The sequence below is a fragment of the Triticum aestivum genome, chromosome 4B, assembly GCF_018294505.1.
Source record: "Triticum aestivum cultivar Chinese Spring chromosome 4B, IWGSC CS RefSeq v2.1, whole genome shotgun sequence".
Classification (NCBI taxonomy): Eukaryota; Viridiplantae; Streptophyta; class Magnoliopsida; order Poales; family Poaceae; genus Triticum; species Triticum aestivum.
Window position 1 is genome coordinate 15,015,308 of NC_057804.1, and position 13,341 is coordinate 15,028,648.

The 13,341-nt window shown below is 48.8% G+C and overlaps 3 protein-coding genes across 5 annotated transcripts; 2 read left to right on the top strand and 1 right to left on the bottom strand.

Annotated features, from left to right (window-relative positions):
- The first annotated feature begins 2,947 nt into the window (after positions 1–2,947).
- LOC123094217 (non-specific lipid transfer protein GPI-anchored 15) lies at positions 2,948–3,958 on the top strand. The gene is made up of 2 exons (XM_044516274.1): positions 2,948–3,388; positions 3,475–3,958. The coding sequence occupies exons 1-2, from the start codon at positions 3,031–3,033 to the stop codon at positions 3,720–3,722; spliced, it is 606 nt and encodes a 201-aa protein (XP_044372209.1). The 5' UTR covers positions 2,948–3,030; the 3' UTR covers positions 3,723–3,958.
- A 1,451-nt stretch (positions 3,959–5,409) lies between these two features.
- On the top strand, positions 5,410–6,716 carry LOC123090604 (non-specific lipid transfer protein GPI-anchored 5). Its single transcript, XM_044511920.1, has 2 exons — positions 5,410–5,990; positions 6,206–6,716. The coding sequence occupies exons 1-2, from the start codon at positions 5,663–5,665 to the stop codon at positions 6,559–6,561; spliced, it is 684 nt and encodes a 227-aa protein (XP_044367855.1). The 5' UTR covers positions 5,410–5,662; the 3' UTR covers positions 6,562–6,716.
- A 98-nt stretch (positions 6,717–6,814) lies between these two features.
- Positions 6,815–10,828, bottom strand: LOC123090603 (protein CDC73 homolog). 3 transcript variants are annotated; one of them, XM_044511919.1, is made up of 4 exons: positions 9,754–10,825; positions 9,176–9,258; positions 8,977–9,073; positions 6,815–7,126 (listed from the first exon to the last, which is right to left on the bottom strand). In XM_044511919.1, the coding sequence occupies exons 1-3, from the start codon at positions 10,715–10,717 to the stop codon at positions 8,987–8,989; spliced, it is 1,134 nt and encodes a 377-aa protein (XP_044367854.1). In that variant the 5' UTR covers positions 10,718–10,825; the 3' UTR covers positions 6,815–7,126; positions 8,977–8,986. The 3 variants fall into 3 exon arrangements, with proteins under 3 accessions (XP_044367854.1, XP_044367853.1, XP_044367851.1); XM_044511918.1 differs by having other exon boundaries at positions 8,987–9,073; positions 9,754–10,824; XM_044511916.1 differs by lacking the exons at positions 6,815–7,126; positions 8,977–9,073 and having other exon boundaries at positions 9,086–9,258; positions 9,754–10,828.
- Between the last annotated feature and the right edge of the window lie 2,513 nt (positions 10,829–13,341).

The following is a 13,341-nucleotide window of genomic DNA, read 5'->3' on the forward strand; positions in this document are numbered from 1 at the left end:
TGCGGGATCCCTATACTCAAGAACAAACCATAAATGAAGTCAATATCTTATATCTCCATTCTTGAGCTATATGCTTTTTGTCCCTAGTCATGATCCATGCACACGGTCCTTGAGACATAATCCTGAGATATACTTGATAAACATGATTAGTCCCTAGCATATGTGTTGTCATCAACATCAAAATATGATTAAGGGCATGATTGCACTTTCACCTGCAGAGGCTCTCCCTTTCGCGCAGCAAGCCCATGACGGACATGGGGCTCGGCTGCATCGCCGTCGGCTGCCCGGACCTGCGGGAGCTCACGCTCAACTGGTGCCTCGGGATCACGGATTTGGGGGTCCAGCTCCTCGCCCTCAAGTGCAAGAAACTCAGGACCCTGCATCTTTCCTATACCATGGTGAGCCATGCTTCTTCTTGATCTCTCTCCATCACGCCCTATTCCATTTCTTGGATGAAAGGAGTTATGGCTTGGGGTTCCCCGTTCATGCATTTCTTGATTCGAGAAACACTTTAATTAATGAGAAAAAAAGTTGATTTTGGTGCTTTCTTGGAAAGTTTAGATGTACATGTCTCTGACGTGAATTTCTCCATACGGTTTGGCAGTTTTCCCTTTCGATCTTTGTAGGAGATATTAGCACAACGGTTTGATGTTTTTAGCAACTCTGTTTATATTTTCTTTTGCAAGAAATGCTCATGGAATTGGACTATCGCAGTGACTTGATTTTTTCTGTCAAAGAAATGGACTACTGCAGTAAAAAAATACCTTTTGAGGATGGGAATAAGTAATAGGCTACTTTCTGTTGAGCTGCCAAATAGAGAAACACACTAATTTCGTCGGGCTAATAAATACTTATCTTGCATTGCAGATCTCCAAAGACTGCCTTCCAGCCATCATGAAGCTACCCAATCTTAAGGTGTTGGCACTGGTGGGATGTGTTGGAATAGATGATGATGCCCTTAGTGGTCTTGAGAATGAATGCAGCAAATCACTACGGGTAATCATCAAACTAGACCATTTTGTCTCGTGTGTTAGTGTTGTGTGCCATGTCACCTTCATTTGGTCACTATTAGGTTCATCAACTCTTTGTGTAGATTTTATAATATAATGTCGCTAGGATACTAGCGCTGCATTTGCAGTTAATATAGAATGTTTGGCACATCCATACATGTCGATGTAGAACAAGTAGTTACATAAGAACATGTGTAGGCACTCAACAAAGTTTCCCAAGTATTGTGGCCAATAAACTTGAAAATAACACTTCTACTCTTGCAGGTGCTCGATATGTCAACCTGTCGGAATGTCACTCATGCGGGAGTTTCATCAGTTGTGGAGGCAGTGCCAAATCTCTTGGAATTGAATCTGTCGTACTGCTGTAATGTAAGTATCTAATTGTAGTAGCATCATCTGGGCATAACCTGACCTTCTCCAGTTTGTTTTACATTCTTCTTTTTGGCAGGTTACTCCGTCTATGGAAAGATGCTTCCAAATGCTTCCTAAATTGCAGACCCTGAAATTGGAAGGCTGCAAGTTCATGGCTGATGGACTAAAATACATTGGAATTTCTTGTGTCTCTTTAAGAGAGTTGAGCCTGAGCAAGTGCTCGGGAGAGACAAATACTGATCTGTCTTTCGTTGTGTCAAGACTAAAGAATTTGCTGAAGCTGGACATTACTTGCACGCAATATCACTGATGTTTCATTAGCTGCCATAACTAGCTCATGCCCATCCCTCATCTCCCTAAGAATGGAGTCCTGTAGTCATTTCTCTTGTGAAGGGATGCCTCCTCGGGACGGTCGTGCCGCGGAGACCGTGGACAAGGTCGGCGGCGCGGCCGTGGTAGTCAGCCGAGCGCTTCTTGAAGCGGGTGTATCGACGAGAGAACCATACGGCAATGAGCCGCCGGAGCGTGGCGTTGGGGGTGAGCGCGTCGTCCCAGAGCTCCTGCATCGTGATCGGCAGGTCCGGTGGCACAGCGCCAGCCACAGGGAGATATGCAGTTAACTGCACTTAACATCGAGTAATGCGGGTTAATTAAAGAAGATGGCAGGGTGTTTCTTGCAAAAATGCGGGCGAAGACCGGTCCAGCCACCTGGCTGCCACTTGTCGAGCTGTGATAGGCCGGAGACTAAATCATCACATCCAGTGCAAGTTGGGGTATGGTGGAGTTGCATTTTGCAAGTTTGGTACTAAATCATCACATTTCATACAAGTTAGGGTACTTGGGGTGCTTTTACCTCTCTTTTTTAATGCTCTGCTAGGTTGCTCCATGAGATACAAAGGCTGAGGCGAATGACGAAAGCTCAAAAAGTAAAAGGTGGAAGATTCAGATTGAAAGGTGCACATTTTTGAATTGAAGCTCAAAGAATAGAATTCGACCATGAGCCTAGGACTGAGGCATACACGCCGACGTGCCAACAAAAAGAGCCATGCATGTCCATGAGTTTTGGATGAAATAACAACACGCTTTTTTCCTCCCAAATCTTGTAGCACGACCTTGAGTCACACAGCAGTGAACGGAGAGGTCCAAATTATTTTGCGACGATGTAATCCCTTCTTCATTAGTACAGTACCGATTAATTTTATCTTTTACTAGTCGTTCTTCATCCAGTTGTCTGTGCATTGTATTGGTTTTGTGTTTGCTTGATATTAATCAGATTTAAGTTGCACTTTGGGTGTTTTTAATTTTTTTTTAAAGCATTATTATTATCTCCTTTCAAAAAAGGAGAGAGAGACTCTGATGCACGATCCGTCTCAGCTAGCAGTGTCGAGTTCATCCGAGTTTTCCCACCAACACGGTGACATCTCTGGAAAAGCAGTGGCAAAGTGCAAGCTACTCCACTTTTGGACGTTAGATTAGATAGGGCAGTCGATCTGCCCGTCGCTACCGGGCCACCGGTCGTTCGTCCAACAAAGCATCCGAGCACCTATAAATGAACCACGAGCCACGGCACGACGGCACGTCCACCGGCCGATCGCACAGTGCACCAGAAAGCCCGGCCAGTTCACTCCGATCATCCATCCACCCGCCGATGGCCCGAAGCCGGAGCGGCGGCCTCTCGTTATCGTCCGCGCTGAGCCTGGGGCTCGCCGTGCTGGCCGTCACATGGGCGGCGTCCACGGCGCAGCAGCAGCCGCCGGCCGTGCCCAGCCCGGGCGTGAGCGTGCCGAGCTGCCCGCCGGTGCAGGCCTCGCTGTCGCCGTGCGTGAGCTACTTCATCGGCAACTCCTCGTCGCCGTCCGACGCGTGCTGCGTCCAGATGCGGGCCCTGTTCCAGTCGCAGGCGCCGTGCCTCTGCGCCGCCGTGTCCGCCGTGCCGTCCCAGCTCGGGTCCGTGGTCGGTGGCCTGCTCCCCACCGCCTGCGACCTGCCCCCCAACGCCTGCTCCGGTACGCGCATGCTGCCATGCCAGCGACATACTGAAGTGGAGTGAGAGTGACTAACCACTTCTGTTGCTGTGTGTGTGTGTGTGCAGCTGTGACAGGGACCACCAGCTCTGCTCCGGCGCCGTCGTCGTCGACGGGAACACCTACTGATGCTGCGGCTGCTGCGCCGGTGACCGGTCCGGCTGATGCGGACCCGGCTGGCACGCCTTCCGGTGGTGGGGTGAAGTCGGTTCCGGGGACGGTTGATTCGGCGGCTGCCGTTGAGTGCAAGGGGACCTCCGCTGCCGTCGTCGTCCTGGCCATGGCTGCCTCGTTCCTAGCTGCTTATGTTCTCTGATATCGTCATGTGATTCCTGCCGGGGCATGTTGTGAGTTCGTGACTCGACTAGATGGATGTGCCGCCTGTTACCAGTGATGAGTCTGTCACTGATTTGCTCCACTGCACATCAGAGGTGTGACTTGTTTTTATCGGTTATTATTATCCCCAGTGCACACCAGAGTTGTCACTTGGTGGTGCGATGTATATATAGTGCTAGCTTTTGTAACGAGGAATTAATTCCACTTGGTGGCTTCCTCCAACGTCTCACGGAGCTGGGTATGGTTTATTTATAGAAGACAATATAAGCATTAACAATAAGAAATATGCATTTTATGACAATATATTAAATAATGAATGGAATATTATTATTTGGCATTGTAGATGTTAACACAAAAAATATAAATTTGGTCATAGTTTACAATCTTTTTTGTGTGTGTGTGCGGAAATAGTTTACAATCTTTGACTTAAGACAAAGCTAATATGTGGATAAAAAGGGAGAAAGTATAATATAAAAACAGATGGAAAGACACCTTTGGCAAAGGTAGAACCTCCATGGAACAGGAGGGTTCTCCAAAATTTAAAGTGAACCAAATTCCACCGAACCTGAATCTGAACTAGGTTTAAACAGATTTTTGGGGCAAAATTAGATGAGTTTCTGCCCAATTCAAATTTCAGAGGAGCCCAAACCCTTTGCGAAATAAAAACCAGGAGTTGTAGTAAAACGTATGATGTCGTGCATGTTGAACCCAGAGGCCATGACATATATGGCTCTTGTGCCAATCCGCGGAGTACATTCGCCGGGAAAATGCCGACAATGGTCACCACTCACCACCAACTATACCTGGCCACGGGATACCCGGGCCGGCCAGTCCGACCCGACCCGGTCTTGCCCGTGGGTTGGGCCTGGGCCTAAAATTTGAGCCCGAAGGTTGGGCCGGGCTTGGGCTTGACTTTTTTGCGTTTTAGGAAAGAGACCTGAGGCTAGATGGGCTGAGCATGGGCCTGAAATCTAGGCCGGGGGACGGGCCGGGCTTGGGCTTGACTTTTTGCATTTTAGGGAAGACGACCGGGCTTTTCCTTTTATGGGCCAGGCCTGACGGTCGGGCCGGGCCAGGTCTGGGCCTAAGTTTTCTACTGCGGGCTTTATTAGGCCTAGCCCCACTTATGGTCAGGTATACCACCAACTCACGACACCTCCTAGTGCCGCCACCTGTTGTAGGCCTTCGGTGCGCCAGACAGCTAGCGATGCAGGATTGATAGGGTCGCACCATGTGGCGAAAGACTAGTGCACTGCCATTTTCTACAAATCCATAACCATCCTCGCTATTTAATCTTTGCCAGTGAGCACGATTATGACAGATGGAGTCCGCGTGTAAGCCTTGCATAATTGTAAACTATGTTTATCTGACTAATGTGTCACGTTTTAAATCGATTCATGGGTTCAATAATGACGATTGGAGTTCTTATGAAATCTCTTTATAACATATCTGGGTCTTTTTTTGGAGAATATTTGAACGTTTAGGGCAGGTGGGGCCCACACTGGGTACTTGGTTTTGCCCACGCACACAAAAAAAAAGTCACTGGGTACTACTAGAGCTAGAGGCTCTGTTTTGGCTCACCAGGCAAGCATGAGAGGCAATCGGGTTGGTGACCAACCGTCCAAGCCGAGCTGATCAAAGCACATTCTGCAGGAAAGCGGCCCGGTAGGATAGACCTCTCACAGTCACAGAGAGCCGGCAGCGAGCGCGACATTCTCCGGTCAGTTCACCGGCGAGCCTCGAAAAGCCACAGGACCGGCAGTTAGATAGACCGGCTCATCCACCCGGCCACAGTTTCCCAGCTTTTCCCAACAGTTTCTCGTATACATAAACCCTGCCGCTTCCATCGTCTTCCCCACGTCGAATCCAATCCAATCCGATCCAGTACATTCCATTCCATTCCATCAAGAACCATCCAAGATGACCCGGCGCGTGCTCGGGGTGGTTGTCCTCGTCGCGACGGCGGCGCTGTGCTCGGCACAGATGACGACGGTGCAGCCGACGACGATGACGATGCCCACCTGCGCGCCGGTGCCGATCAGCCTCTCCCCGTGCATCGGCTACGTCTTCGGCGCCGGCTCGGCGGCGCTGCCATCGTGCTGCTCGCAGCTCCAGGCCTTCTTCCAGTCCCAGGGCCCCTGCCTGTGCGCCATGTCCAAGCTCGCGCCCAGCCCTTTCGGCCTCGTCCTCGGCCAGGTCCAGGGCATGATCCCCAACGTGTGCAACCTGCCCACCGACCCGTGCGATGGTGCGTCCCTCATCTCCTCCCTTCCTTTCACCACTACTACGTACTCCCTTCGTCCGGAAATACTTATCATAGAAATGGATATAAATGGATGTATCTAAAATAAAAATACATCTAGATACGTACATTCCTCCGACAAATATTTCCGGGCGGAGGGAGTACTACAACACACCATTGACAGGGGTTTCATTGACGGAAATCTGATGATGATGGTGCAGATGTCTTTGGCGCGAGCAATTCGACCGACGACTCGACGACGCCAACCGCAAAGGCCGCGTCTCCAGAAGCGGCACCTCCGGCGGCCACTCCCACCGAGCCTGAGCCTGCAGCCACAACATCATCGACGCCGGAGAGTGCCGGTGCGACTGAAGCTCCACCGGCAGCAGGTGACGATTCTCAGGCTGCTGCCACGAAGACGGGACAGGTTGCCCCCCAAGGCGCTGGATCAAGCACCGATTCACAGGGGATATCAAAGCTCCCAGAACTGCTGCACGCAGCAGGGGCGCCAAGCTCCGCCGCTGCCACCGTGCTCATCAGTGTGTTTCTTGCCTATGTTTCGGCCATGTTTGTGTAAGCCCCCATAGCCATTACCGTAACCCCAGCGAAAGTATCGATGTACCATACGATGCGGTGTAGATTCAGGCCGCGCCCGTGTTACACCATGTTGCAGTGAAGATACTACAGTTTATGTGTTTGAAGCAAAGCAAAATGTTCTAGGGTTTCAGATCCTGATGGCTCGCGTTGGTTACAACAATGGAATCAGACAATGTTCCTTTCGTGGATAACCCCTAGCTTCCCTAATCCCCAATATCCACACAAGGAAATGGTGAAAAGATGATGACACCATCTCCGACAATGCTGCGGATGAAGTAGCCTAGCACCATGTCACCAGTCTACAGTTAATATGTCAGATTGGATAGACTACATCATAGCTTAGCAACCGAAATGCACATAAGATGCAAATCATCATGAATGCAGAAGGAAGGTAGGTTCCTGGCATCTCATTCCGCCATCGACCGGCACCTGAAATACGAAGGCTGGGATATAGGGGTGCTTGTTCTGCTTGTCGACAACTCAGCCAGCATAAGTCCACTTCCATCACCCAACATGGTATTTGAGTATTTGAGTCATAACAGCGACTGAAAACGAAATCAGAAGAAAATGTCACCAAGGGATGAGGCCATGAAAAACACTTGATAAAATTCATTCAAAATATAAGAAAAAGTAATCATCACTAACTCGAAACAGGTAAGGTTAATATCCTTACAAAAATACAGGGTGGTAGAAAGCTAACAGTTAACCAATAGAATATGAAGAATGATTTAAATATATACAGTTTATCCTAGCCCAGTTGCCACCACCGGCTCATTATCGAGGATACGCCTGATGGACCATAAAAATTTACTAAATGCAAGAAGTTGGAACAGTTTAACTTGCATAAAAGCAAAACCTACTATGAGCACAGTAGAACTGAAAAGGTACACTTGTAAATCCTTGAGCATTGTATCCAAAATATATAGTGACACATGTGAATCCCAAATCGATTAACATAACAATGTCCAGATGCTAGTAGTTGATGATAACCATTTCTGGATTCTTCTAATAATTAATATAGCAATAGCAAGAAACCAACAGCTAAAAATACCTGTGAATTACTGAAACATGACATAAAGGAAGTTACATACTATGATGGCTTCTCATGCTAAAAAATTAACTTGAACAGGACAATCTGATACCATCATGCATATTTGATTGGGATGCAAATTTGGAGCCATTAGGGTACCCTTCAATGAGCCTTGGCGCAGTGGTAAAGCTGCTGCCTTGTGACCATGAGGTCATGGGTTCAAGTCCTGGAAACAGCCTCTTACAGAAATGTAGGGAAAGGCTGCGTACTATAGACCCAAAGTGGTCGGACCCTTCCCTGGACCCTGCGCAAGCGGGAGCTACATGCACCAGGTTGCCCTTTTTTTTAGGGTACCCTTCAATCCTACTTAGTTCAACCAAATGAACTAGATTCTGATAATTTAGTTCATTTAGTTGAACTAAAGAGGGTCAGAGGGTACCCTCAAGGTTTCAAATTTGCATGCCTAATATTTGAAGTAAAGCCTTAGTCCTATGTCTTGGACCGGTTCATGCAAATTTAACCTATGTATGCATTGTGACTATTATAGACCGGATCATGTAAATTAACATAGTTCTATAACCGAAATGAACGGTGCGGCAAAGCGCGTCATCATGGTCTAGTTCAACTATATATCCTAGCCCAGTTGCCGCCACAGGCTCATTATCTCATTATCAGGGATATGTCTGACAGACCATAAAAATTACTACATGTAAGCTCAAATGATGACATTACAGGCCCACTTCTGGCAAGAAGTTGGAACAGTTTAACTTGCATAAAGGCAAAACCTACTATGAGCATTGTAGAACTGAAAAGGCTACACTTAGCAAATCCTCGAGCATTGTATTTAACAATATATAGAAATATGTGAATCCCAAATCAATCAAAATAACAATGTCAAGATGCTAGTAGTTGATACCATTTCTGGATTCTTCTAACAATAAATATAGAAATAGCAAGAAGCCAACAACTAAAACTACCAGTGTGAATTATTAAAACATTACAGTAAAGGAAGTTACACACTATGATGGCTTCCTTGTTATAAAATTAACTTGAATAGCACAATTTGATATCATCATGCGTATTTGAGGTGAAGCCTTCATCCTAATTGCCTGCAGGACTACCCCTGCACCATACTCTAGGTCACCAAATGCTTGACAAGACCATAGCACAAAGAACAAAACTGAACCTTCAGTAAACACACATGTATCACTAAGGTTACTGCAACGACAGTTGAACTTCAAGAAAACACATGATAGCCAATCCTACAAAACCCGGTTATTAAATTCACCAGGAATTCAAGGTTTTGCCCGTATGAAGTACAAGATGGAAGGGACAGGTTAAAAGATCACATGGTTAGATACACACGAGGTTTCACCTATGAGCGTGCCCGCACAAATTCGTCCAGCCGATCCCACACCTCGAGAGCAGCCGGTCTGTCTTGATGCCTTTTATTCTTGCTTATCTGCGCCATAGGTTAGTAACACAATAAGTAGCTGTAAGTGGGAGCAAGATAGAATTTGACTACAATAACCAAAAAAGAATATGGAAAATTCCTCCCACTCACAGATATGATTTTGACATTCCACTGTTTGACCACTTTTGCTGAATCCACACTATCATCTTCAAAGCGTACAAAGAACCCAATAACTGAGAGAAAAGTTTAAAATGTTAGGCCACAGATGGTATCGACTTGCTGTGCTGAAAAGAGAAACAGAGCAATCTAATGTTCCATGTTGCATTACAAATACCATAAATTTTTGACCAAGTTTAGTGGGAGGCTTTGTTAGGAACAGAGATAAAAGGTGCAGGCAAACGGGTATGATTTGGTTAGTCATAGCGGCAGTGATTTCCTGCTCGACAGTCAATGTCAATGCCAAAAACAAGCATCATTTTAACCCAATTGGATTAACAAAGTAAGTACTCAAAGTGTACTCCCTCCCGGTACAGCACAACCCTATCCTGCAATGTCGATGGACAATTCAGCGATCACTATGAACCTCTCAGTACGAAAATCTTGAATCACCGATGTGATGTGATTATTTCTACAGTCATTGAGCAAAAACTAACGGAGCTCCCGGAGATGCAAACACAACAAATCGCAGATATACTACAAGCAGGCAAGCAGTAACTAGAGTGGCAAACCTTTGTTGAAGATGTCGACATGGCCCTTGAAGGGCCAGTCCTTGAACTGCCACTCTTTTCCGAGCACAAACACGGCGACGACCCGCGCCCAGTCGTCGGCCTTGAGCGATGCCGGCTTGTCCCTGACCTCGAACGCCACCGGACCGGCAGCCCCGCGGACGTGCTTCTTGTGCAGGGTGACGCACTCGGGCTTGGGGCTCCCCTTCATGGCCCGCATCTTGTCGTCGCTGGGCACGAAGACGAAGTCCTCGAGGAAGTCCCTGACGTTGTAGATGGTGATGAGCGTCTGCGACGCGCTGGGCACCAGTATGATGGGCACGAAGCCGTCGCCGAGCCCGTGCTTGTCGAGCTTGGGGTTGGAGAGGGACACCGCGGCGGTTGAGGAGGGCTCGTGCCCACGGCCGGCGGCGGAGGGCGCGGCGTCCTTGTTGCGCAGGCGGTCCTCCTCGCGGCGCAGCGCGGCGTGGTAGATGGCGAGGAAGTCGCGGCCGCGGGCGTCGAGGAGGGCGTTGCGGTCCTTGAGGGGCCGCTCGACGGCGCGGACGTGGGCGGTGGAGGCGTCGTCGGCGTCGGGGCCCTCCCCCTCCTCGTCCTCCGGCGGCGGGGGCGGGGGCGGGGCGTCCTGCGCGAAGGAGGAGGGGAGGAGGGGCTCGGCGGAAGGGAGGGAGCTGTCCCCGAAGTGGAGGAAGTCGAGGAAGGTCTTGCGGTCGGGGAGGGAGACGGGCGGGATCCGGCGGAGGCGGGCGGCCTGGAGGAAGTCAGTGTGCTTGAGGTCGTTGTGCTGGGCGAGGAAGACGGCGGCGGAGAGCGGGTAGGGGCGGCCGGACTGCTTGGAGGTGAAGGCGGTGGGGGCGTTGGCCGGGAAGGTGTAGTCGTCGCCGAAGAGGACGTCGTCGCCGTTGAAGATGATCTTGTCCAGGTCGCCGCGGGCGGCGTAGTCCCGGAGCACGGCGAGGGGATCCATGGCCACCGCCGGAGCTCTGGTTTGGGTTAGGTTCTCGCTGGATCTGGCTGCCTCTGGGGTTTGTGTTTTTTTTTCCTTCCTTTTTTTTGAGGAATTAGCGAATGCGAATCCAAGCACTCCGTGAGGCCCAATGTAAATGGGCTGGGTAACTTATGCGCGATTCAACGGTAATCCAGAGATGAGCCTCGGTGAACAGTATATAAAAACTTCTTTCCCTAAAAAAAAGTAGATAAAAACTTCTTGTTTCAAAAAAAGAAGTAGGTAAAAAATCCAATATGCTTGGATGAACTAGCGTGCAAATTTTCATGGTCAAATGACATCTGAAAAGCTCGTGGTTAGAAAAACTAAAACTAAATTAGATCAACACCGTGCTTTCTTTCAAAGTAGTAGTATCTTTTAGTTTCACAAACAAATTTTTCTTTTTATGCATCAACATTTTTAGGTAGGATCTTTGACCAACCCGCCGCCAACGTCGAGTGCGTCCTCGACCTCGTTAGGGAGGACATCTAGATCTAGCATGTCGCGGGATGCATTACTGCAAGCCAGCCCTGAAGCTTTCGAGCATATACTTTGGTGATCTTTGTACTGTACTCTTTTTCCCATAGCTCTTGCTTTGTTCATTTACAGCCAATGATTATCAAGAACAAAATGCCGGTGTCCATAAACAAGTCTTTCTGCCTAGGACATAGCAGAGCTGTTGCATATCATATAAACTCCATTAAATCCTTATAGTTTATGAACGCAAATTGAGGCAATATGTGCCCGGTCCTGCATATCTTTGGTTCTGATAACTCAGTAAGTGGCGTCAGTCTGAAATAGGTGCCCCAACTTTTCTTAACCTGGTGTAAGTTGCAATGACAGAGATTTTCTGGTTTTTTTCCTATAAAGCTGTAACATATTGTCGATGCAGTAATATTTAAGGAAGCGAACAATGCCATGCCAATCATCGGTAGTATTGGTAAACCGCGCTATTGTATTATACCCCCGTTCAAGAGTTCGTCCGATTAACCATTTAACTTGCCGTTTAATCCCTACTCTTAGGGTCACCGAGTAGCCAATAAACTAATAAATCATCCGATTAATGGGTTAACTTACCGATTAGCCTATTAATCCCCTACTCCTCAATTCTTGAATACTTTATTAAGTTCATCCAATCTTTGTCCAGTCCAGCATTTATATCATAAATGGTATGCATGAGCATACAAACTAATCTTGATTCTTCTCTAACACGTTGTTAATTCATCCCTGGTCCTTCATTATTCTTCGCGTTGTTTCATACTGCTTTATTACAAGTTACATGTTGTTCAATGTTAAGCAAATATTCTCCTATTCTTCAATTTGATTATGCATATCTCATATTTCTTCCAGTATCTATCTTTCATGTTTTTCCTTGCCTATGGCTCTAGTTTTTAACCCAACCTCCTCACCTTTTTTTCCCATTATCCTTATAATATGTTGTCTATTGATTTGAAAGTAGCGTCAAGTTAATATAATTGTATGTGCCCGTAGATAGATATGGTAGGGTTATATCTATCAACCTAGACAATTTACTTATTTTGTCAGTACTCAGACCTTCGGTTGATTTTTCTCATTCTTTTGTGTTCAGTCTCTCTGGTCTCATTGTCCACTCAGTTTAGGACTGTGTTAGCTTCTCTTCATTTGTGAGCCTCCTCGCTTCCTTGGTTACTTCGGTCCCTTGGGATGCCGGCGACAAGTCAAGCCGTGCAGGAGAAAGGATGCATTCCGTGCGACGCACGCTCCCGTGCAATACCCACGCTGCGAGCGACCTGCGCGTTCGGTGCGACTACGTTCCCAACCTCGGCTCGGCGCTGTTAATCTTTCGACCGGGTGCAATTCGCCGGCGGGGGAGGCGGCTGGAGCTCGTCGACGGTGAGGATGTGGTGGTCGACGCGCGAAGCTGGCCAGATGATGAGGAGATCAGGGAGGGACGGATGGTGGCTTTCCCTTGCCACTTGGCGCGTTTTGCGGCGGCTGACGGGTGGGGCGCTCTGGTGGCGGTTCCCGAGGAGGTTAATGGCGACAGGGGTGTGGGGAGAGGGGTTATCAGGCCGACGCACCGGCTCGTCTCCACTTCCTCCACCACTTCCACTCTCGCAGATCCGATCCAAAATCGCCGCCGCGACGCGCTGCCCACAGAGCTAGGGTTCGATGACGACGCGCCAGCAACAGATGTGGGTGCTGGCGGACGGCAACGAGGTGCTGATGGGGAGACTTCAAGAGATCGATCGGTGGTTCCCGACGGCGAAGGCCCTCAACGACGCCTCCGGGATGGTGCGAGACAAGCTCAGGGGGGAGGAGATCCTTCGCTGCTTCCCCAACTACGATCGACAGCCGACGATGGGAGTGCTCCTCTGGGCGATGTTGGAAGCGGAATCTCTGGATCCGATGCAGCGGGAGAAGTGGAGGGTGTTTCGCTCCCTCCGCTATCGCCTGATCCAGCCGAGGGCGCCGCCGCCGTTGCAGCCGCAGATGCCCCCGCAGGAGGTGGTGGTGGGGATTCCGGCTCCAGGCTCCCGGTGGCTTCCGATCGAGATCGAGGAGGACGCAGAGGAAGAGATGGTGGTGATGGCGACGCCAAGGCGCAGGAGGACGACGACTTCGCT

Coding starts and splice junctions, on each gene's coding strand:
- LOC123094217 (XM_044516274.1), top strand. CDS start 3,031: ATGGCCCGAAGCCGGAGCGGCGGCCTCTCGTTATCGTCCGCGCTGAGC. Junction 3,389..3,474: donor GCCCCCCAACGCCTGCTCCG/GTACGCGCATGC, acceptor GTGTGTGTGCAG/CTGTGACAGGGACCACCAGC.
- LOC123090604 (XM_044511920.1), top strand. CDS start 5,663: ATGACCCGGCGCGTGCTCGGGGTGGTTGTCCTCGTCGCGACGGCGGCG. Junction 5,991..6,205: donor GCCCACCGACCCGTGCGATG/GTGCGTCCCTCA, acceptor ATGATGGTGCAG/ATGTCTTTGGCGCGAGCAAT.
- LOC123090603 (XM_044511916.1), bottom strand. CDS start 10,717: ATGGATCCCCTCGCCGTGCTCCGGGACTACGCCGCCCGCGGCGACCTG. Junction 9,259..9,753: donor TGTCGACATCTTCAACAAAG/GTTTGCCACTCT, acceptor CTTTTCTCTCAG/TTATTGGGTTCTTTGTACGC.